Source organism: Psammomys obesus, unplaced genomic scaffold (assembly GCF_907164565.1).
Source record: "Psammomys obesus unplaced genomic scaffold, mPsaObe1.curated_primary_1811, whole genome shotgun sequence".
NCBI classification, from domain to species: domain Eukaryota; kingdom Metazoa; phylum Chordata; class Mammalia; order Rodentia; family Muridae; genus Psammomys; species Psammomys obesus.
The window spans coordinates 38,084,572-38,109,556 of record NW_026585644.1 but is presented as its reverse complement, the minus strand read 5'-3'; the positions used below and the strand labels follow the sequence as shown (position 1 = coordinate 38,109,556).

General features: G+C 41.5%; 1 protein-coding gene across 2 annotated transcripts in view; it reads right to left on the bottom strand.

The window, feature by feature from the left end:
* The window catches only part of Slc30a6 (solute carrier family 30 member 6), a 34,538-nt gene that overhangs the window by 2,734 nt on the left and 6,819 nt on the right, over nt 1–24,985 (bottom strand). The window contains exons 1-13 of one of the 2 annotated variants that reach the window (XM_055618141.1): nt 22,888–22,940; nt 20,977–21,042; nt 20,618–20,702; nt 18,219–18,261; nt 15,837–15,902; nt 12,286–12,366; nt 10,717–10,752; nt 9,872–9,966; nt 8,667–8,715; nt 8,271–8,390; nt 4,273–4,375; nt 2,191–2,238; nt 1,039–1,107 (exon numbers count right to left, since the gene is read on the bottom strand). In XM_055618141.1, the coding sequence (XP_055474116.1) occupies nt 1,039–1,107; nt 2,191–2,238; nt 4,273–4,375; nt 8,271–8,390; nt 8,667–8,715; nt 9,872–9,966; nt 10,717–10,752; nt 12,286–12,366; nt 15,837–15,902; nt 18,219–18,261; nt 20,618–20,645 (738 nt within the window). In that variant the 5' untranslated portion in view covers nt 20,646–20,702; nt 20,977–21,042; nt 22,888–22,940. Of the gene's footprint in view, nt 1–1,038; nt 1,108–2,190; nt 2,239–4,272; nt 4,376–8,270; nt 8,391–8,666; nt 8,716–9,871; nt 9,967–10,716; nt 10,753–12,285; nt 12,367–15,836; nt 15,903–18,218; nt 18,262–20,617; nt 20,703–20,976; nt 21,043–22,887; nt 22,975–24,985 lie in introns of those variants that run through there. The other variant, XM_055618135.1, reaches the window with a different exon arrangement.

Sequence of the window (24,985 nt, the reverse complement as noted above, 5' to 3'; positions counted from 1 at the left end):
TTATTTAGAAAGGCATAAAGACAAGCAGCAGAAGCCAGGCTTTTAATCCCAGCACTCAGGAGTGGAGGCAGGTGGATCTCTGTGAATTTGAGGCCAGCCTGGTCTACACAGTGAGTTCCAGGACAGCCATGGCTACATACTGGTCTTAAAAAGAAAAAGAAAAAAAAAAAAAAAAAAAAAGGGGACATGTAATCCAAATGTAATGGTACATGTCTAGAATCTGAGTATTCAGGAGGCTGAGGATAAAGGCTTGCCAGGCTATAAGAGTGGGTTCAAGAACAGCCTACCTACGCTGTGGAATGAGATACTGTTTCAAAAGAAAACAAACAAAAACATGTTGTAGGAGAGTATTTAAAGATAGGAAAAACTATGAGGCATGAGGTCCCAGATTCAATTCTCTACACCTCCATAACAAAACAAACAAACAAAAACCCCAGTAGTTTCAAGGTTAAGTAAGAAAATAAAAGAAGGAAAAAAGACTTCAGTTTTCAGTAAGTAAATGCATGCATCAATATTTTAGATGCCATTAAACAGGAAAAAGAACCAAAACTTCCAAAAAATTTAAAGATTTACTTATTTGAATGGTGTGTGTAGAGTGCTTTGCTTGCATGATATGTATGTGCCATGTGTGTGCCTGGTGTCTGATGAGGCCAGGGAGAGTCGGATCCCCTGGAATAGGAGCCACCATGTGAGTGCCGGGAATGGAGCCCAGGTCTTCTGGAAGGGCAGCCAGAGCTCTTGACCACTGAACCATCGCTCTAGCCCCAAAGTGGAAGAAACCTTTTCTTAGATTTAACTTATTATTGTGTATATGAGTGCTTTGCCTGAGTCTATGTTTGTGTACTATGTGTCTGGTGCCTGCTAAGTTTCCCCTGGGATACCATGGTTGTGAGCTACCGGGTGGGTGCTGGGTCCTCTGCAAAAGCAAGTGCTCTTAAACACTGAGCCAACTCCCCATCATGAAATTTTAATGAAATACTATTTTAAGTCTTAAAAATCATGATTAAATTAGACTAAACTAACTTGTAGAAGACGTACCAATGAGCCAAATCCAAGGGTCCAAAAGTGCTCATTTCGGACTTCTAATACTCCATCCAAGGTAGATACCTAATCAAAAGCACAGAACAGGTTATCATTATTGCATTTGACACAGCAGTGCAGCCTGAGAACATTACAGACTTGCCGTAAGCCTGGAAACGACACAGCTAAACCCTGACCACAGACATGCATTAGTTAGCAGAAGTCAGAGAACTCTTGCTTATTCAGCCCTGACCCAGTGGCCCACTCCTGAATCAGGCACAGACTGCTCAGGGCTCTACATTGTATGGTTTTGGTTTTGAACAAAGTAGCCATATTTATGACAAGCATGTGTGGAACCAGGTTTCTATTTTAGGGCGTGGGTGTATGTGTGCATGCATGTTTTGGCTGTTTCTTTGCCTGCATCTTCTTGCAACAAACCTCTGTTTGAATGTAGGCCACTGGGTAAATTCCAGGCCAGATATAGTCATAAGGACAGTGACAAAAAAAGATACACGCAGGGCCAGGATTCAATCTGAGACATGCAGCCAACTATGTTGGAAACATGGCGCTTGAGATGCTGATTACCAACAACAGTGTCAACATGCAAAGCCATGATCGTTCTTCTTTAGCAGGTGCAACTTTCTAACAAAAGAAAGCTACCTACAACTAAGAAGTTGGGTGTGCTAGCATGTAGGTATAGACTTTCGGCTTTAGTCAAAGAGCGAGGAAAATCATTTGCTCAGCTGATATGATGTCTTCAGGCCATTACCTTCTACATTTACTTCAAGTCAGTTTGTCTTTTCAACTGAGCAAGTCCTCAAATTCTATTTTTGTCTCCATGTTATAGTTTCTACTCTGTTAGTATAAAACACACAAATATCCCCTAGAAGAAAATTCTACAGTTGAATATAGTATACACACCATACCCACCCTTTTGTTTCCCTAACATAAATTTTAAAATAACTTATTGGGGGCTGGAGAGATGGCTCAGAGGGTAAGAGCACTGGCTGCTCTTCCAAAGGTCCTGAGTTCAGTTCCCAGCAACCACATGATGGCTCACAACCCTCTAAAATGAGATCTAGTGTCCTCTTCTGATGTGTAGGCACACATGCAGACAGAATACTGTACAAATAATAAATAAATAAATAAAAATTTACTATTCCATCTTACCTCTCTGATCAGTTTGTCCAACTGACCAATAACATGAGGTGGTGTTGTCTAGAAAAAGAAAACAAAACATGAACAGCCTGGGGAGAAAATAATTTTGCAATAATGATTTTGAAGCCCCTCAACATCCACAAATGGATTTCAAACCAGCCCTAGATTTATTATTATTTTTTAAGGTTTATTTACTTTAGCAGAGTGCAGTGGCACATGCCTGTAACCCCAGCACTTGGGGATGCAGAGGCAGGCGGATATCTGGTCTACAAAGTGAGTCCAGGACAGCCAAGGCTACACAGAGAAATCCTGTCTCAAAGAAACCAAAAAATTTTACCTGCATGCGCAGATATAAGGACCACATCCATGCCTGGTGGGATAGATGCCCTGGAACTGCAGTTACAGACAGTTGTGAACTGCCCTGTGAGTGCTGGGAATTGAATCTGGGTCTTGAGGAGGAGCAGGCCAGTGCACTTAACCACTGAGCCATCTCTCCAGTACCCCGCCTTAGATTTTTGACATGTCCCATTAAGATTTTGGGAGGAGAGGTCTCATTGGCTCAGCAAAACAACATCACTAACTGGCCCACACTTGGTTTTTTTTTTTTTTGTTTTTTTTTTTTTTTTTTTGTTTATGAGCAAAAATAGATTAAGAAGAGAACTAGGCTGGAGAGATGGTTCAGTGGTTAAGAGCACCGGCTGCTCTTCTAGAGGTCCTGAGTTCAATTCCCAGAAACCAATGGTGGCTCATCTGTAACAGGATCTGATGCCCTCGTCTGGTGTGTGATCACTCATATACATAAAAATAAATAAATATATTAAAGTTAAAAAAAACAAACCAAAACCAGTGAAGTGGAAGGGCCTTCCAGGGAAAAACAGACCATACTCTTCCTCATCAGAAAAAAAGCTGCTTTTTCTAGAATCCAGTGAGACTTAAGGAACCAACCACCAAGGGGCTGAGTGATGGATGATTCAGCAGTTGACAGTGAGCTTCCCGATGTGGTGAGACACATCTTTAGGAGGATCTCTGTGACTCTGATGCTAGCCTGGTCTACACAGTGAGTTCCAGGACAGCCAGGGCAATGAAGAAAGACCATGTCTCAATAAATCAAAAACCACCACCACAACAAGCGCTTCCTGCTGCTGCTGAGGACTGCAGTTTGGCTCCCAGCACCCGTGTGAAGGCTCACAACTGCCTCTAATCCCCGTTTCAGGGTATCTGAGCTCTGTTCTGACAGCTGAGGACTTCTCTCTGCACAGGATGCACATCCAGGAACTCAGGTGCACACACATAAAATAAAACAGCTGCTGGTCATGGGGCTTACACCTTTAATCCTAGCACTAAAGGCAAAGGCAGGCAGATCTCTGTGAGTTCCCAGCCAGCCTGGGTTATATAGTGAAACACTGTCTCAAAAAAACAAAATCCCAAAACAAAACAAACTATACATAAATGAATGAATGAATGAATAAATAAATAAATAAATAAGTAAGTAAAGTGGAAAAAAAAAAGACAAAGAACAAACCAACAAACTAACAAAAGTCCATAAGAAATGTTTTGACAAGTAACATTTCACTTAGGACATGAGTATTGTGTTGCCTTTATTACTAAGTTCCAGGAAAAGCATGAGCTTAAAAGACAAAAGGAAGAGCAAGATTTACCTGCACCTAGATCTGGGAAACCTGTTTATAGTATTTGTTTTGTTTTGTTTCTCGAGACAGGGTTTCTCTGTACGCAGAGCTACAGCCTTGGTTGTCCTGGACTCACTTTCTAGACCAGGCTAGCCCTGAACTCACAAAAATCCACCTGCCTTTGCCTTCTGAGTGCTGGGAATAAAGGCGCACATCACCACACCCAGGCTATTTATTTTATTTTAATACCACGTTTGTCACTGTGATGATCCAATGACAGGAAACAAAAAAGCAATCGCAGCTAGACTATGCATATAAGGTAGTGCATATTTACCCAAAAAATTATCTAAAAATATTTAAATGACATTATTTGTATGTAAAATATGACTAGCACAAACAATTACAAATCCATGGCTGCACACGATAGGAACGTAGAAGAGGGAGCGAGAGTATCACGGGGCCTTACCTGGAGAAGAACCTTCCCACTGTACACACTCATGGGGTACATGGTGCCAAACGTCATCAGGGCGATGGCTATCGCAGAGGCAGTATCCACAGCAAAGTAATTACTGCAAGGGAAGCAGGCTCTCAAGTGTGCGGCTCAACATACAATTTGATAACACGTCAAAACTTATGATAAAAAACAGTTTTAAAAGCAATCACAAACAGCTACTATTGTCAAGAGAGCACCTGGAGGGTTCAGGGTGTGGGAGGGGACAGCAAAACTCCAGAAAGTCAGCTTTTTTTTTTTTTAATTAATTTATTTATTTATTACATATACAGTGTTCGGCCTACACACCAGAAGAGGGCACCAGATTTCATCATAGATGGTTATGAGCCACCATGTGGTTGCTGGGATTTGAACTCAGGACCTCTGCAAGAGTAGCCAGTGCTCTTAATCTCTGAGCCATCTCTCCAGCCCAAGCTTTTAGAATCCTTGCCTGTCAAAGTTTAGTGAAAAAATAATTATATTAATTAGTGTGAGTGGGGATGATAAGAAAAACAAACGAGTCTTCCTTTACTTTTCATTTCAATATACCTGACACCAGAAAGACTGCAGACTTCAACTGATAACTTCCGATACTGAGACAAATGACTTTGCATTACTGACTCCACCCATTTTTCTCTCAGCAATTCTTATATTAAAAACTTTAAAAACCAGAGGGCTGGAGAGATGGCTCAGAGGTTAAGAGCACTGGCTGTTCTTCCAAAGGTCCTGAGTTCAATTCCCAGCAACCACATGGTGGCTCACAACCACCTATAATGAGATCTGGTGCCCTCTTCTGGCTTGTAGGCGTACGTGCTGGAAGAACACTGTATACATAAATACATAAATCTTAAAAAACAAAAACAAAAAAATTTCAAGGCAGAGGCAGATGGATCATTGTGAGTTCAAGGCCAGCCTGATCTAGTCCAGAACAGCCAAGGCTACGCAGAGAAACTCTGTCTCAAAAAAAACAAACCCAAATAAAAACAAAAACCCACTTCAAAAATAGCCAGAGGCTGGTGACACACTTTTAATCTCAGCAGTCAGCAGGCAGATCTCTTAGTTCAAGGCCAGCCTAGTCTATATATCAAGTTCTAGAACCACCTGGACCATACAGAGAAACCCTATCTAAAAAAGCAAAATAAACAAACAAAAAGTTTCAAAGTTTCCTAGGAATATGCTATGGTGACATTATGGCTAAAGGCCTACATCATATCAATGTGTCAAATTCTGAAGCTCTCCTAACAAAACAGAAAATGCTAACTAAGTGCTACAAGCTGATTCTGAGCACTTTTACTTTCTCACTATACTTGAATAGAAACAGGTATAAGACACAGTTTCTGCCTTACAAGGAGAAGTGCACACTGAAACCACAGTGAAGCACTCTGGGTGGTAAAGAAGTCCCAAACTGAGCATGGCACACAACAGTAATGGCAGCCTTCGGGAGGTGAGAGTTCCAGAGTTAAAGGCCAATCCTGGCTATGTTGCAAATTCCAGGTCACCCTATACTACTCAAACTTTACTGTAAAAACCTAATAAATGAAGTAATAATAATGATCAAGTACAAGTCCGTCCAGGACATTACTGAGTGAGTAATGAGGCTCCCAAGGTAGGGGGGAGTTCAGAAAAGCTAGAGATGGAGAGATGGCTCAGTATTTAAAAAAATTGCAGCTTTTCCAGATGACCCAGGTTCTGTAACCAGCACCCACAGGGTGGCTCACAACTGCATGCAATTCTACTCCCAAGATAGCCAATGCCCTTTTCTGGCTTCCATGGGCACCAGGCACATACACATTGAATGGACATTCATGCCGGCAAAACACCCTTACTCATTATTAAAATAAAAAAAAAATTAAAAAAAAAAAAAAAAAAAAGGAGTTGGGCTTTTAGAGCTGAGCAAAACAATGAGAGAAAGATACTCCAGAAAGTGAAAGCAACATGGGCAAGGAGATGAAACTATGATGCAGAAGCTGACACTGTGGTCCAGACGGTAAGGTTTGTAGAGGGCTGACCACACAGGACCCCAAGCTAACCACCTTCAGTGTTTTTCAAATGGAGGGATTTGAAACTGGAAAATCCTACTGGTAATTTGGGAAGATGATGAAGACATAAACAGTAATGTAGAAAATTGACTAGAGATGGATAAGAATGAAGACAGAAGACCAAGAGAATTTTAATGACAGTCATGATGGCAACGGCTTTATTTGAGACAGCAAAAGAGCAAAGAGCCAATAAATATTAAGATTGCATTTTCCTCATGATTAATCAGATTTGCCTTGGGGAAAACTGAGCAAAGAGGAAGGCAGAGCAGGCACTAAAGAAGGCACTGAGGTTTCTCAAAGCACACATGAGTCTACTTCAGTGGAGACATCACCAAGAGACACTAGGGACTGGACTGGGTAGCTGTACACTTCAGTTCACAATGGCATTATTCACAGCAGCCAAAAGGTGGGATCAATTCAAATGTTTATGGGCAGACGGGTGGGTAAATAAAATGTGGGATTTGGCTTCAAAAAGGAAGGAAATGCAGATATATACATCATGGATGAACTGTGAAAACACTGCTATATAAAAGAAGCCAGTCACAAAAACATGATTGTACGTTGTACTTAAACTGTAGTTAAAATGTGAGGCAGAGTGCAGAATGCTTGCATGGGAAATAGGGAGGTATTATTTAAATGGGGACAGAGCTCCAGTTAGAGATGAAGGAAAAGTTCTACAGATAGATGATGGATGGTAATGATGACTGTACCAAAATGTGAACATACTTAACAAAAATGTGAATGTACTTAATGTCACCAAACTGTATGCTGTAAAATGGTTAAAATAAGAAACAATTTTAAAAAATGTTGAGCCGGACTGGGTGGCACACTCCTGTAATCCCAGCACCCTGGGAGGCAGGTGGATCTCTCTTGAGTTTGAGGTCAGGTTGGTCTACACAGTGAGTCCAGGACAGCCAAGGCTACACAGAGAAACCCTGTCTGGTAAAGCAAACCAAAACCAAAACAAACAAATGTCAGGGCTTGGGAGACGGTTCAGTGAGTTTGAACACTTGTCTCTCAAGCCTGATGACTGAGTTGGATAATTAAAGCTCACATAACAGGCTGGATGTGGTGACCCACATCTGTACTGTAATCCCAGTACTCCCACAGTGAGACGGGAGGCTCACCAGAAGCCCATGGGTGAGTGAGGCTGGAGCATGCTGCAGATGTGAAAAGTCCTGCTCCAACAAGCTGGAAGGTGAGCACAGGCTCCCAGAGCTGTCCTCTGACACACAGACAGATAGATATATATAAGAAAGAAACCAGTGCACGGCAATGTGCACTGGGAGAGCTGACAGCTGCAGGCACTCAGGCACAATGTCAGAAAGGTTTCAAAGATTGGCAAGTATGCTTAGGGGAGGAAACACCACTAGGAGTTAGGGAGGTATAATGCCTTGGAATTCAACCTAAGTCTGGGTGGAAAAAAGGATTTGGGAATCCTCACCAAGGCAGTAAATAAAAACATAAATGCCTGTGACATTTTAGGAGAAATAATAACTAAAAAGCCATTACAGTATATATAACTGGTTAAAGGTAAGTTAATCAAAGAATTCAGTTGTAAAATGTTGATCTAAAAGCAGGTTACTGTCTACTTTAAAACGCTTTAATTTTAAGTTGCTTCTGGCCTACCCCCTCGCCCCCACCCTCCCACGTGGCAAGAACAGCTGCGACTCAATCTCCCTCTTAGTGCCTCTGCCTCATTCATCTGGCCAGCAGTAGGAATTAATGTTCTTGTCTTCATTCTAAGTGTGGTGAGAAATACTGATGCCTGATTCCCTTAATTTTTTGGATGGAAATACTTGAGAGCAAGACCTGACCAAGGCATACAGGTCATAAGCAAAAATGCTAGAAGCCTGACCCTAATCCATCTTGTCAATGCCACTGAAGTCAGGTCCCAGGATCAAACCCCATCTGATAGCAATACAATATACTTACTTAATTTCAATCAGCATGTACGTTATGCACAGAGCAAATGCCCCGGCAAGATCAATCAGGACAAATGGATTCATGCGGGGCAGGAAGATGCTGCTGAGTCCTGGAATGATCCCACACAAACTATGGAAGACAAACAGTATTCGTTAGAGTCTGCACAGTGCGGTTAGAGCACTGCTGAGGTGAGCCTACTTCTTGGAGAGCAGAGGGCTCGGAAGCAAAGCTCTGCCACTGTACAGAAGTCTTCTGTGTCATCCATCAGAAAGCCAAGAGAAGCTGAGAACTGAGCTGGGCAGCTCATGCCATGAGTTCAGCTGCAAATCTAAGCTTTCATGATAAAGGCACTTCTTGGGAATTCTTGTTAAATGAGGAAAATCAGAAAACTCAAGAGCATCTTACCTTCGACTGAGGTCTGCAACATGCTCCTGAAGCCAGCTCGTACTAGCAGCTTTAAGGAGAAAATACTTAAATTATCTTCACAGAAGAACAAACCATCACTAGAAAAATGAGTTCTTTCATTTTGAAAATAAGTTTGGCAGTGAGCATGTAACATGACAAAGGGCAATACTTCTCAAATCTACAGCCTTTTCCTTTTTCATGAAAAGAGGTAAGTCTGAAGCAATTCCAACTTCGATGGACAGTTGACTTGAAGGAGTTAGAGGACTTGGACCATCACTGCTGCTTTTAAAGTAAAGTTTTAGGGATGTCAAGATGGCTCAGCCTGATAATCTAAGTGTGACCCTTGAGACCCACATGATGGAAGAATATCATCCACATGATGGATGAAAGGCTCCAGCTTTCTGGAGCACTTCAGAAAGCTCTCATGTGGTCTTCATGTTGCTCAAGTCCAAAGCCCGAAAGATCATCATGTATCAGTGTCCTCTGTTCCAACATGGACTGTGTACCCACTCCCTTCTCCATCTGCTAAGAGCTAAGTTCTTTGCTGATTAATGAGATTTCAAAACACTAAAGGTTTTGAAAACAATCAGCAATTTACACCAACGAAGTAGGAAAACTGCTTGAACCTGTGAAGACTTTGGGATTCCTTTATTTGTTTTGTTGACAGCAGGATCTCAGTATGCCAGCTGTTCATTGTGTGACACAAAGTGGCTTCAAACTAACTACAATCCTGCCTTCTCAGCTTCCCTCTTTCTGAGATAATAGGCATGCGCTGCCATGCCTAGATAAACCTGTAATTTTTCATCATGTATGATATAGTTCAAAGCCAGTTCACTGGCTTTTCTATTTTGTACTAACGAGATTAAATACTGTGTACTCTTCAACATGAAGACTTGAGAAGTTAGTTGGGCAGTGGTGTCGCATACCTTTAATCAGCGATCGGGAGGCAGAGGTAAGCAGATCTCTCTGTGTTCAAGGCCAGCCTGGTCTACTGAGTGAGTTCTGGGACAGCCAAGGCTACACAGAAAAACCCTGTCTCAAAAAACCAAAAAAGAAAAAGTCTTGAGAAGCTTTGGGCTAGCTCTTCCTTCTCTGCTGTATATACTTTTCATAGCTTTACCAGTTAATAAGAAACACACCAGTTTTTCTAAGAAAAAAGTTTAATTAACTATAAACTTAAACAAACAAACAAACAGAAATCATACCTTCAGAGACATAAGCAAAAGGTTTATTCCGAATAGAAAGCATGGTGAACAGGTTGAAAGAAAGAGCCACAAAAGTACCAACTAATAATCTTCCCCTGGAAAGAACAAAACATTCACTTTTAATTTTTTTTTCTTGATAATTCCAATCTGTCATTTCAGTGTGTGGAGAGAATAAGGGACAGTAGGGAAGAAGGTCCAGCATAACAGTGCTAACCGGAATCTAGCTGTTTTCTACTTATGTAGCGCATGTCTTGCCTGCTGCTGTCCCATTTTACACAGGACAGGATGGTCTCTTACCATCAACTATGTCTTCTATAGATAATTACCACTGTGGATTTATACAAATGTTAATGGACATTGTGGCAACACACTATAGACAAGACAACATGCCTGAATTAACAGGTAAGGCCCACAGAGTTGCTAAGCAGGTGGGTGATAAATACAGTCTTTTCTAAAGGCAGCAAGGAAAGATTTTGGGGCCAAATATAAAAGGATAGAACACTAGAGGAAAGGAGCTGGTTTAGTGTACTGAGCTCAGCCTGATTACAAAATCCTCCCTGTGCCATTACAGGTTCTGGGAATTGCTGAAGGAGAAAAGGAGTCTTGGGGTTTGGAGAGTTTCTTCCTGAGAATCCAGTGATAAGCTAGATGGCTGCTCTATGAACTCTGACGCTGGACAAAGTAATAATGGAGCAACTAGTAATTGGGATAAAAATCAACAGTAAACTACTCTCCCGAATAAAATCGTTGGCTGGTGATATGCCAGTGGTAGAATATGTCCTTAGCACACCCTAAAACTAGACAGATCTCAGAGTTGTGAGAAATAAATAAATAACACATCTTACGTGTGTATCTCAGGCTGCTCCAAAAAGCGTTCTGCACTAAAAGAAAAATATATCAAATAAGTTCTACAAATTATAAAACTACAATCCTGTATTAAATATATAGTTATGTATTATACATATGTAATTAATCTACCCTAGAGTTCATAAAAATCCTTTGGTGGTGACAAGGCCAGGAGACTAACATATCTTCTCAATATGAAATTTCAGCATTTCTCAACCAAGCCTCCCACACATGTCAGGCTGAGTCTCTTCCATTCAGATTCACCTATGACTGAAGTTAGTACTACCAAAGGAAGAACAAGAAGTGGAAAAGAGGGGCTGGAGATATGGCTCAGCAGCTAGAGCACTGGCTGTTCTTCCACAGACCCTGAGTTCAATTCCCAGCAGCCACATGGTAGCTCACAACTGGCTGTAACTCTAGTTCCAACGGATCTGATACCCTCACATGAACATACATGTTGTAGATGTTTTGATTTATGATATGTAAACATGTTTTGTTTTAATACCAAGTGGAGGATTTTAGTTTGTCCACACCTGTTAATTGTCTTGTGTAGAGCATGGTCTTTGCCAGCTGGAATTAGCTGAAATCTGAGGCTTTTGAGGGGTACATGTATAGGACAGCCCAGAGGAAGAAGGCATGGTGGCTTGGAAGAGATAGAGGACTGCTGAGTGCTGACTGCATTTGCTGTTTGTTGGTTTGCTGGTTACCTGGACTTCTGGACTTCCTGACGAAGGATATTGGTATTGGCCCCAAAAGAATCCTACAACCCTACCCACCAGAAGAAGTAAAGAGGGCTATGTCCTCTTTGGAAGGGAGGTGTAAACTTCAAGGAACCCACAAATGAAGTAACATTTGAAAAACTAGCACCTACAGGTGGTGCCCTACATTGGGCACCACTTGTCGATCTTTTAAAACTAGTTTATTTTGGTTTCTTATGCCTTTTTCTCCCTTCTCCATCTCAATCCCTTCCAACACCCCAACACCAGGTAAGAGAGAAGGAATGTTAATGAGGAGTGGTGGCAGAGTTCTCTTTAGCTACTTCCTGCTGATTAGGGCCATCAGGTTCCTTAGGGCAAGTGCAATCCTCATTTCAGAATATATCCAACTTCTCATCCAACGGCATCAATAGCAATCAGGAGCCTTCTTCTTTCTTGAAGCTCCCTCAACACTCTCTCTGGGCTCTGGCCTTTATTTCCTCTTTAGAGTCCTCAGAATTAAACTATCTGCATCTGGCAAAAGAGCATCTCTCAGAGCCTGTACAAGGCAAATAGTTTGCTGTTGTGAACAATCTTAATCAGTTCCATACCCCACACCGAGGATTAAAACAAAAACATGTTTACATCCACAATACATACATGAAGAAAAAAAACACCAATGCACATAAAAAAGGAATCATCTAGAAGTGGAAAAGAAAAAGAAAGGGTCTGAAACAAGAAGAAATTGTTCTATCAGAGCTTGAACACTGTCCACTGTAATTTGTACACTATTCAAACTGTAGGTCTCACTGGATTGTCTCATATATCCAAGCATCATGGGTGAGACTGATCATTATACATACAAAAATGTACCTTTCTTTTAGTATAAAGAGGGCTCCCAACTGTGCCAAGACGGTAGAAGCAAATACAGCCAGGACTTCTAATCTTTCAAACCTGAAATCAGATAATCAGTTAGGATACTGTGACTCTTCAGTTAATGAACCAGTCTTCCTAGAACACAAATACATTCAATTATTCACTGGGTCAGTATAAGTATGGGCAGCCTACTGTCAGCCAAACTATGAGACTACAGAAGTTGTTCAATAGTGATACACAGTGGATAAGAGGATGTCTGGCTGTGACATCTGCCACCTTCCTGACGGTCAGGATTGACTGGGTTAATCTACCTAGCTGGACAGATGTCTTCTTCCCTTGCTGTTCAAGTGTGTCCTTCTGGAAACTGTGCAGTTTGAAAAGGATGATTTACCCCTATAGAGGAGAGCTGTTCTTCAGTCAAGGGCATAGATTATTTGTACCCCCTGGAAGAACCTCCAAACAAGTTCCCAAAGATAACACACAATGAAAACCAAAATGACACTCTCTATATTATACATATTTATGTAACTATTTATGGCCATTACTTTTGTAGAAACAAAATTATCACAACAGTTAACACTTAATTGACCCATTTTGTACTGGACATTATTCAGTGCTTAACCTATTTCAATTAATTGTTTTGTTTTTGAGACAGGGTTTCTCTGTGCAGGCTTAGCTGTCCTGGAACTCACTCTGTAGACCAGGCTGGCCTCAAACTCACAGAGATCTGCCTGCCTCTGCCTCCCAACTTTTGGGATTAAAGGTATGTGCCACCAAAGCCCAGTTCAGTTAATTCTCAAGTATTGTAATGGCTCAACTTGATTGAAACACAAGACTAGTGAAGCACACCTCTGAGACTGTGATAGTATTTCCAGAAATAATTAGAAAATGAGGGTTCTAAGGTAATCAGTGCAAGAGATGGTCCCTAGCTGGAAGGAACAGTGAGACGCATGCCCTGGGGGTTAGATCGTGATCTGGTCTCTTCCTATATGCCTCTTTTTTCTGCTTTCTGTCCTCCATAATACAAACAGCTGTCTTCTCCTGTCCTTCCCCACTACATGATGCATAAGTGATGTTCAACCACTTATGACCAAGAGATCATGAACTGAAACATGAACTCTCTGAAACAATGAGCCAAACTAACTCCTTCCTTTCCCAAGTTGTTTTAGTTTCTGTACAGATAAGTAACTCCCAAGTTACTTACATAGGAAAAGAAACTGCTACAGAATCACTCAGCTAAGTACCCATCCAGTCAGTCAATGACTGACACAGTAGCTGGATGAGTAAGATCTTGTACTTAGATACTCTGACTCCCAAGTTCCTAATTTTACCCATCAATGCTGCCTCCCGTTTCTACACACAGTTACTGTTAATTATGAGCATGTGTTCTAATGTGTATCCTTTAAGCTAGAAATCATCAGTGTTTTTCTCCAATATATATTCTAAAATAAATATACACAGAGGGTAAGTTTAAATGCTTAAAAGTTCTCATGGAAATAACCATGGAAATTGGAAAAAATATAATTAAGGATGTTCAGCATATTGCTGTTTAGAAAGGAAATGCTTTGAAATGAACAGAACTCTATGCATTATTAAAAGAATAACCAAAATATATTTATTAGCATGGCTAGATGGGAACAAAAATATTAAGTTATAAAAATACCAAAACATTATGTAAATAAAACAATGCTATGTGTGGAAAGTAATAAGCTGACATAAAAAGGTATGTAAATATAAAAAGTGAAGGGAAGCAGACAGTTTTGAAGTATTATAGGACAGACAAATGTAACAACGTTAACAATAAAGAGACTCAAAACCAAATTGTTACCTCTCTAGTTGGCAGCATGAACCTGGGAGAGCGGAGCCTAAAAGTGAGGCGAGTCAAAGTCTCATGCGATTTTGCATCAGAAAATTTAACTCTGAGGGTTAAGCAAAGTCATGTGCAACGATCACAGGAGTTTAGGCCTTAAATACTCAGGAGAGCAACCTGCTTGGAAATATCATCCAAGTAATAAGAGCAGATGATGTGTAATCGGAAGTAAACCTGCTCCTATTTGCTCTACCTGGGAGGGCCATGAAAGCACATTCCAAGAACAATCCCGACTTATGGAGAATCAGAGATTACAAGACATTTTCCCCGCTTCTCTGGAGTTTTCTCACAAACTCCTCGAATTCTCCTCATACAGCTTCATTCACGGACTTTGTTCCAACATCAAACCAATATACATACAGTCATCTGACTTATGGAAAAATGACATAAAAGCAGCAGAAAATGGAAAGTTGTGTCTCCAGTGAATGGTATTTGACAGCTGAAAATCCGTGTGAAAGTAAACATGCCTTCACCAATAACTCACGTCACATATGAACTCAGTTTCAGGAAGATTGCAGACTTAATATAAAATATGACACCAGGACTTTGGCTGAAAACAGAGCGGTATAGTGGCTCATGCCCAGCTGAGGGAGCCTGGGCTACATAGCGACACTGTTTTAACTATTCCCCCCAAATTTTCCTTACTGAGATACAATTCTTTTGTATTTCAAATTGCTTTCTTGTATCTGGAACAAAGTCTTCATGTTTTCTAACACATCATTAGAGCTGCCTCTAGTATAAAAAGTGCATCTTTCAACTCTCAGTGATTTCTGTAACTACAGACAGAGAAGCTTCCAAGTTTGCTAAATCCAAAGTCTCACTATCTCCACCAACACAAAATACTGAAACTATAGTAACATAAAATTCATTTGTTAAAATCCTTCATGCTTTCTATGATTAAAACACCATTTTAAGGGGCTGGAGAGATGGCTCAGTGGTTGAAAGCACTGACTGCTCTTCCAGAAGACCTGGGTTCAATTCCCAGCACCCACATGGCAGCTTCATGTAACTCCAAAATCTGACAACCTGACACAGGTATACATATAGGCAAAACATTAATGCACATAAAATAAAATAAAAAATTTAAAAAGCCTACCATTTAAAAAATGTTAAAAAACTTATTGAGATTAACTTATGCTTTCATAAAACATTAAACAACTGAATATGAATATTTAATATAATTACTGTTTTTATTATCTATCATTTCTAGACTCTTCTTAGAAAACATTTTTATTTATTCATTTTGTTGTTGCTGAATTTTTTTTTTATTTATTTTACATATGAGTGCTCTATTTTGAGTGTACATCTGCATGACAGAAGAGGGCACCAAATCTCATTATAGATGGTTGTGAGCCACCATCTCTCCAGCCCCTGTTGTTGTTGTTTTGAGACAGGGTTTCTCTGTGTAGTCTTGGCTGTCCTGGAACTCTCTCTGTAGACCAGGCTGGCTTCAAACTTAGAGCTCTACCTGCCTCTGCCTTCCAAGTGCTGGGATGAAATGTGTGTGCCAACTACCGCCCAGCTAGAAAACATTTCTTATATATGTTCACTACTTAATAGCCATGCCACTAAGTAGGCAGCATTTATTTATTTTTATTTTCCAGAAATACTATAGCCAGCCCTCTATCACTATTTTAACAGCAGTTATTTAGCAGAAAATAAAATAATTTGAACTTACCCAAACGAATAGGCAGGGCTAGGCTTCCTCATCATTACCCAGTAGCTTATTAAACATGTTATTAAACTAAAGAAAAACAAACTCCATTAGAAAGCTGAGCCAGAAATAATACACAGAGACAAACGAAGTGGCTTTTTATTATAAGGGTTTATTTTTCTGTGTGTGTGTGTGTGTGTGTGTGTGTGTGTGTGTGTGTGCACACGCATGCACACATGTGTACACATTGTCATGCAGGTGCCAGTGGAGGCAAGGAGTTGGATCTTCCGGAGCTGAGGATGCGGGTGGCTGTGAGCTGGGCGACGTAAGCTCTAGCAGCTTACTTAGGTCCACCGCAAGAGGAGCAACCACAGCACTATAGTTCTAGTTCCCCTTACAAATTAACGTTTCAGAGTCCCTCAGTTGTTGAAATTGTTCATATTTAATATACTAGGTTAACAATAAATTACAGTTGGGAAGAGCGGGCCTTAATTTATAATTAACCCCAGCGATTCTCCTAACATACAGTGTCTATAGATAACAACAGTTGTAATGTGAAAAAACTGAGTGAATTTGTAATTCACTAACCAGAGCTAAAGAGAACTAAAATCCACACTTCCTTTATGTGGCAGACACTTAACTGATGCTGGCCCATCTCCCCTTCCACTCAAAATGTACCATCCTCCACCTCCTCTTTCTTATGCTGCATGCTGCTACAGTGTCCATATGATGAGAGGAAGTGAGGTAAAGGTCATCGGCACTGTGCTCAGTTAGGGTTTCCCCTGCCGTGATAAAACACCATGGCCATAGCATGCTGGGAGGAAAGAGTTAACCTCGGTTTACAGTCCTCAGGTCACAGCCCATCACTGAGGGAAGCTGGGGCAGAACTCAAGTGAGGTAGGAACCTGGAGGTGTGCTGACAGAGGCCAGGGGGGGGGGGTGCTGTTTACTGGCCACCCTCCATGGCTTGCTCAGCCTGCTTTCTTATACATTGCAGGACTACTTGCCAGGGATGACACCTCCACACTGCACCCTCCCATGTCATTAATCACTGGTTAAGACAATGCACCAAAGACCTGCCTAGAGGCAAACCCAAGGAAGCATTTTCTCAACTGACAGGCCCCTCTTCCCAAATGACTTAATCTTGTGTCAGGTGACAAAACTACCCAGAAAGAAGTGGGCATAGCATTGTGTCCCTTTGTCAGGTCTAGCCGAGCCCAAGCACTATGGAGCAATGACTGTCCACCTGTTAACAGAAGACAGAACTAAGAGACTAACAGGCAAGTCTGCAGTGTATGTACACTGGCAAAGTGACAGTTCATGCCCTGGGCTGGGTGAGTTAGTACAGCCAGAGGTCATTACACTGCTCAGAATGGCCTGGGATTTAAAACTTATGAATCAATTGTTTATTTCTGGAATTCTTCCCCTAGATTTTCAGACTGCAATTGGTGAAACCATGGATAATGAAGACTACTGTAAACATTAAAATAAGTTTGTGAAGGCCAGTTAAGTTCTGGAGGATTGACTTTGTGTGATTTTAAATTGTTTCTTATTGTTAATGTGTATTTATGTGTGCACTCAAGCGCAGGTGAACAAGGAGGCCAGAGGTTGTCAGAGCCTGCTGAAGCTGGTGTTAAAGAGCCCTGTGAACCACCTGGCATGATTCTGGGAACCCAACCTGAGTCCTCTGGAAGAGAACTGGCTCTTGACTACCCAGCCAGCTCTCCAGCTGTCATCTGTGTGATTTTAAGTATATGATTTATCATTTTATCATTTTATTTTCATCCTTCAGAATAATTTTGCAGTTCTTGTCAGCATGTGGCTATCTTAAGTTTATGCCTGGATATTTACCTTTCCATTGTTACACACGTGTAATATTTTCTTGTTATATCAGCGGGTCTTATCATTTGTGTTGTGCATTTCTATGACATTTTTTTTCTCTTTTGGTTTTTTGATATAGTTTCTCTGTGTAGCCTTGGCTGTCCTGGAACTCACCCTGTAGACCAGTCTGGCCTCGAACTCAGAGATCCACCTGCCTCTGCCTCTCAAGTGCTGGGACTAAAGGCATGTGCCACCACTGCCCAGCTTTTCTTTGATAAATTTACTTACTTTGATAATTACTTTTCTTTAAGTAAATAAAGCTTAACAAATTCAGTGCAATAAATCCTTGTCTGCTGTCTTTAAAATTTAAAGGATATTAAGGCCAGGTATGGTGGTGCACGCCTTTAATCCTACAAGGGAGGCAGAGGCAGGTGGATCTCTGTGAGTTCAAAGCCAGTCTAGTCTACAGAGTGAGTCTAAGACAGCCAGAGCTCTGTTACACAGAAAAACCCTATCTTGAAAAATCAAAGAGGAAAAAAAAAAATGAAGGATATTTAAAACAAAACAACAATAAAACCAACTTACCTAAAGAGATCAAAAATGGTGAGGTAAGTATAAGCAGTTAAAGCTGTGAAACAACGGAAAAACTCATTAAAATGTTGCTTAATCCATCCTTCTATTATTATTTTTTAAATGTATATATGTGGCCTTGGCTGAGTTTTTAAGCAACATGTACAGGCAGCAGTTTGAGAGGGCCAGAGGGTGTTGGTTCCCTGGAAGCAGAATGACAGATGATTCGCGTGTGTGCTGAGAATTGAACTCAGGTCTTCTGCAGACTGGTAGGCATTCTTAACTACTAAGCCATCTCGCCAGTCCTGTAAACTGTAAAAATTAAAGTTTCATTAGAATATACTAAAAAGTTGTGTCTTGCTGGGTGGTGGCACACACCTTTAGTCTCAGCACTTGGGGGCCAAAGATAGGTGGATCTGTGAGTTCCAGGCCAGCCTGGTCTACAGAGTGAGTCCAGGACAGCCACAGTTACACAGAAAACCTGTCTCAGAAAACAATAACAAACAAACAAAAGTTGTGTTTCATACCTGGCTTGAAAGGTTTTTCTTTTGTTTTATATTTTTATTTTTAAATGATAGATCATTAACAATGTCCAGTTAAGGGGCTAGAGAGATGGCTCAGAGGTTAAGAGCACTGTCTGCTCTTCCAAAAGTCCTGAGTTCAATTCCCAGCAACCACATGGTGGCTCATAACCACCTATGGTGAGATCTGGTGCCCTCTTCTCGAATATATGCATATATGCAGACAGAGTACTGTATAAATAATAATTAAATCTTTAAAAAAATTTCTTTTTCCAGGGGCTGGAGAGATGGCTCAGAGGTTAAGAGCACTGGCTGTTCTTCCAGAGGTCCTGAGTTCAATTCCCAGCAACCACATGGTGGCTTTCAACCATCTAATGAGATCTGGTTTCCTCTTCTTGCCTGCATACATGCAGGCAAAATACTGTATAAATAATAAATAAATAAATCTTTAAAAAAAATTCCAGTTAAAATAAGACTAGGGGGGTAGCTCAGTAGATAAAGTACTCGCCTAGCATATACAAAGCCCAGCACTGCATACAGGCAGCCATGGTTTGCAAACGCCTCTAACCCCAACCCCAGAGAAACAGAGGGAGAAAGGTGAGAAGCTCCAGGTAATCCTGGCTGTATAGTAAGGCCAGGACCACTGTGGGCTAAGTAAGAGTTTATAAAAAACAAAACCTTAAGTAATGTCCCATCAAATAAGTGAACTTTACTGTTCACAGGGATGTTTTAAATATATTCTTGTAAAAATCAATATAGGGCCAGCAAGATGGCTCAGCAGGGCACCAGCCCTTGCCACACCAAGCTTGACACAACTGGGTTTGATCCCACATGGTGGACAGAGAGAAACAATTTCCATAAGTTATCCTCTGACCTCCATACATGCTTCCTTCCTCACAAATAAATAAACTTAATAATACTCTTTTAAAAAGCAAGCATATGGGCCTAGAGAGATGGCTCAGTGGTTAAGCGCATTGGCCATTCTTCCAGGGAACCCAGATTCAATTCCCAGCAACCACATGGCAGCTCACAACTGTCTGTAAATCCAGCTCCAGGGTATCTGGAACCCTCATATAGACATACTTTTAGGCAAAACACCAATGCCTAAACACAACAAACAAACAGACAAGTAAATAAATAAATAAATAAATGCAAGCAAACAAACCAGAAAAAATTACGTAAATTATTTGAGTTACACACATTCCAGAAAAGTGCAAAATACATAAAGGAAAATGCACTGTCTTAGGGCTACCATTGCTGTGATAAATTGGAAAGGTTTATCTGGCATACACAGCGTAAATCACAGTCTACTGAGGAAAGGTGGGCCGAAAAACAGGCAGAAGCCTGGGGTCAGGCGATGATGCAGAACCCATGGAGGGTCTACTGGTCTCATCATGGCTTGTTCAACCTACTCTACGGCTTGTTCAACTATTTTCTTTCTTTTTTCCTTCCCTTCCTTTCTTCCTTCCTTCATTTTTTGTCTTGTTTTGTTGTTTGTTTGTTTTTGCTTTGTTGAGATGAGGTTTTTCTGTATAGGCCTGGCTGGTCTGGAACTCTCTATATAGACCAGGTTGACCTCAAACTCAGAGATCTGCCTGTCCCTGCCTCTGGAGTGTGGAGCACCAGGATTACAGGTGTGCGCCAAATGATCTTATTAGGTCCGATTTCTTATAGAACTCAGGTGGCACCATCCACATGGCTGTGCCCTCCCCAGTGGTCACTAATTAAGAAAATGCTCTACTGGCTTGCCTGTGGCCCAGTCTTACGGAAGCATTTCCTCCTCTCAATGACTATAGCTTGTGTCAGGCTGACATAAAGTTAACTAGCTCATACTGTTACTTAAAATCAAAATCAAAAGTGAAGCTGAGCCACGACAACCAATGGGCAACATACCTATGCTGTTAGTAGAGCTGCACCACATGAGTAGGAAGCCAGTGCACAGCACGTTGACTGCACCAAAAGCAAGGATCTTCCAGGACTGTGGGAAGGAAAGGCATGCCCGTTCATAAGGTGCTCACAGAGTTCACCAGATCTGTTCAAGCTGCTTACTTGACACCGATACAACACACACAAAACACAACTTGTACAAAGTGTGTCGTGTTTTCTACTACATCTAACAAAACTATCCATCAAGTTACTACAGTTGAGCAGGAGGACCATTTAGAGTAGCCCAGGCAACATAGCAAAACCTGATACACGCAACCCAACCAGAACATATATTTAAAAGTAACCATCTGAATAAAGCTACTTACTCAGGCAAGTCTCTATGCCAGGCATTGTTCTAGGCATGAGAGTAAAGCAGAGAAGAAAACATGGACCTACAACGTAGGCAGAGGGGCAATAAACAAGTATTTGGGTTAATGGTAGTAAGTACTAAGAAGCAATTAAAAAATAGGTGAAGAAGCCAGGTAGTGCACATATTTATCCTCAGCACTTAGGAGGAGAGCAGGCAGATCTGAGGTCTAGGACAGCCTGGGCAATAGACTGTGTTCCAGGACAGCCAGGGTTACATGGAGAAATCCTATCTTCAGGGACAGGGATGGGGATGGGAGGGTTGGGGAGTGGGCTGAGAAAACGGAAGATGGTGTGAAGAGGGCTCTTTCCAGACAGGTTTATCACAAAAGATTGTTAGTAAAGTGACAAGTAAACAGCCTCTGAAAGACTACAGACTCTAGAATGAGGAGAACTGGGAGAGAGAATGGAAGCCAGAGAGCTAAGGCCCCAAGTGACAAAGCCCCTAGTAAGGACAGCGAGAGCAGAGTGGAGGAGAGGGAGTCTGAGGCAACAGCCAGGAAACATTAGCCTGGGTTTGTCCCACATTCCTCAAAAAGCATTCTCCTGGGCATGTTGAGGTTCACCTGGGATCCCAACACTCAGGGAACAGAGGAAAGAAGATGGCAACCGCAGGCCAGCATGGGCCATACAGCAAGTCTGAGGAGAGCCTAAACTACACAGGGAGGCTTTTTCTCAACCCCTCCCTGCCTAAAGAAAGCAAAAGATCATTCTGGTTTTCCTGAGGCTTGAAAAAGCTAGGACATAGGAGGATATACTAAGGGTAAAATGCTGTACATTCACTAAAGACAGCTGGCAAATTTGTTGAAACTATCCATGTGAGGAACAAGTGACTAAACAAGAATGAAAATGATTCAAAAATTTTTCACTTTAACATGTGGAAGAGTATCCAGTTAATAAGCAAGTGACTGAAGATTAAGGTCCAGTCTTGACTATGCTGTGACTGAAATACCCATTAGCCATCTATGGGACATTGAGGAAATTGAATTCCATAAAGGAAGCAGAGAGGGGAGAAGTTAGGGCTTGAGATTTAAATACAGAGTCACCAACACAGGTGGCAAAGAAAACCAGGAAAGCATTTCTAGATGTGTCAAATCATAAAGGGGTTGGATCTCATACTGCAAAGTGCAGAAGTAAGAAAAGTGGTGAAGACAGCTGGAAGATAATAGACAAGTCAGTAGAAAGACAAGGGTTGTTTCAGAATGTACATAATGCTATGTTTTAAGGAGACATGACCAATTTTTGCCAAGTTAAAAAGGTCAAAAAAGATGAGCAAGGAGGATGAGTAGTGATTTTGGTAACACAGATTAACAGAGACACTGCTGTTTTCCTTTTAAAATTGTCAATTACTGGGCCAGTAAGATGGAACAAAGGGTAAAGGTGTTTTCCTATACCTCCAAATATGCACTGTGGCACACAGACACCCACACCCACAACCACACATGTTATCTAGAAATCTGGGGAACTGACTGAACCACAGAACTTCAACAAGAGAAGCACCCATGACTTGTCATCAGCTCACAGTGAGACAAGTCGGCAGGGTTAGTTAGACTCAGTAGCTCAGGGACAGGGACAGAGTAGGCTGAGTGAGAACTTTGTGGAGGGAAGGGGCACAAAGGACTTAGAAAATGATTTTTTTTTTTTTAATTTTGTCTGCACCTGGTGCTTGTGGAGGCCAGGAAGGGCATCAGATTTCCAGGGACTGAGAATTTCAGACTGGTGGGAGTTGCCACTCAGGTGCTGGGAACCTCCGGGAGAACAGCCAGTGCTCTCAACCTGAGTCACATCTCCAGTCCCTCAAAACTTATCCTCGCTTCAGTGCAATAATGTGGCTTTGCAGTGACTCAAACCAAGGTTGAAGAAGGACTTACCCTTCGGTCAGCTGCTACAAGTCTAAATTCCTGTAGTAACTTTCCAAAAAAGGATCTCTGTGGCTTTCGAAAGAGATGAATTGTCCCCTTTAAGGCAAACAAAAAATACAAATCAGCGTAAATATCTGTTGATGTCTAAAGCTCCTGGGACTGGATAGGGCACTAATAATAACTACATAGCAAACACTCCCTACAACGTCCATCATTTCTTGATTTAATACTTAACTAACCAAAGGAAAAACAAATCACTTTTGATAAGTAGCCCAACATCTCTGAGCTAGCCAACAGATAATCAGGAATTCAGAAGGAGGCATGTTAGCTCTGGATAAGGTCCCCTACATACTGCATTTTACCTATCAAAGCTAAGCAACTATTCAGTAAAACCTCTATGTTGTCTTTTAGGCATTCAGTCCAAGAATCTGAGATACTCTCCATTACCCACAACAGTATAGGGCTAGTGTGAGCACTAACTGTTTTCAGTAACTCTCAAAAGACCTCACTTTCCTAGTGCTGAAAATGTTATGCTCCTATGAAGTTTTCTGCCTAGGTTTCCAAAATAAAATATTTAGCTATGCTTCATGAGAAAATTCTGTTACTCCAAAAGCGATTATTTTGAAGGAAGAAGCTCCTTCGTGATTAATCATCAGGGTCACATGTCATAGTTTGATTGCTGAGAAGCACACTTAATTAGCTCCTTTGGTTTTAAGGCGGTGCTTTCCTGAGCAGTCAAGGTAGGGCCACTGTAACCATCACCCCACATTTCTACTGCACTGAGCTGAGTCACACACTGCTGCCGCTGAGAAACCGTGGCCCAAGGTGCGCTAGACATGGCGCACAGCCTCTCATCCAGTACTCAGGAGGCAGGCGGCTGCACCTCTGTTAGCGGGTCCACTGTGCGACCCTATCTCAAAACCAAAACTCAACCCAAAAGATCCAAGTGTGAAAAACCTTCAGGCTGAACTGAAGCAGACAAAACCTTCCCACCTTGTTAGTGATCACTGCGATAGCTACAGAACAGTTTAAGTCAGTCATAGGGATGTCCTTAGTTTCACTATGCTGAGACTAAGAAGGGCAAAAAGAAGAAAACAGCAGCCACCGTCACTACTGCCAAGTTCTAGAAATCTGGTCTACCTGCAGGCACATAATCACAGTAATAGGGAGCTGGACACAGGAAAATCAGAAGCTCATGGCTGTCCTTGGCTACACAGCAATTTTTGAGGTCAGCCTGGGCTATCTGAGACCTTGTCCCAAAAAAGAAATGTTGTTGATGAAAGGTAGCAGGTACTTTTGTGTGCCTAAATATTTTTGTAAAACGGTAAAGCAAACAATTGTTTTGTTTTTCCAAGACAGGCTTTCTCTGTGTAGCCTTGGCTATCCTGGAACTAGTTCTGTAGACCAGGCTGGTCTTGAACTCAAAGATCCTCCTGCCTCTGCTGGGATTAAAGGAGTGTACCACCACCACCACCCTGAAGGCAAATAATTCTTAAATGAAAAAAAACAAGGTATCAGAAAAATGTTGGTAACTTATCACTCCAAAGACCAATGTTCGTGTGCTCCAAAGGGCCTGCTAAGTTAACTCAATTTTTGTTTTTTCTTTCTTTCTTTCTTTCTTTTGAATTCAGAGGGATCTCCCACCTCTGCTTCCTCAATGCTGGGATTAAAGCCATTTGGCAGTACTCCAGGCTCTAATTCAGTGGTTCTCAACTTGGCTGTCCTGGACTCACTTTGTAGACCAGGCTGGCCTCAAACTCACAAAGACCCACCTGCCTCTGACTCCCAGAGTGCTGGGATCACAGGTATGCGCCACTGCTCCTGGCTGAAACACATGTTCTTAAAGACTTGTGTTGAAGAACTGAGGAGAGCACTACACACCAGTAATCCCAGAACTCAGGTAACCCCTAACCATAAAATTATAGTGTTATTTCAGGACTGTAACTTTTGCTAATGTTATGAATCACAGTGTAAATACCTGACGTGCAGGACATCTGATATATGACCCCTGAGAAAAGGTCATTCGACACTCTCAAAGGGGTCACAACCCACAGATTGAGACCTGCTGGCCTAGGGTATGTGCGAAAACCCCAATAAATTAAAGAAA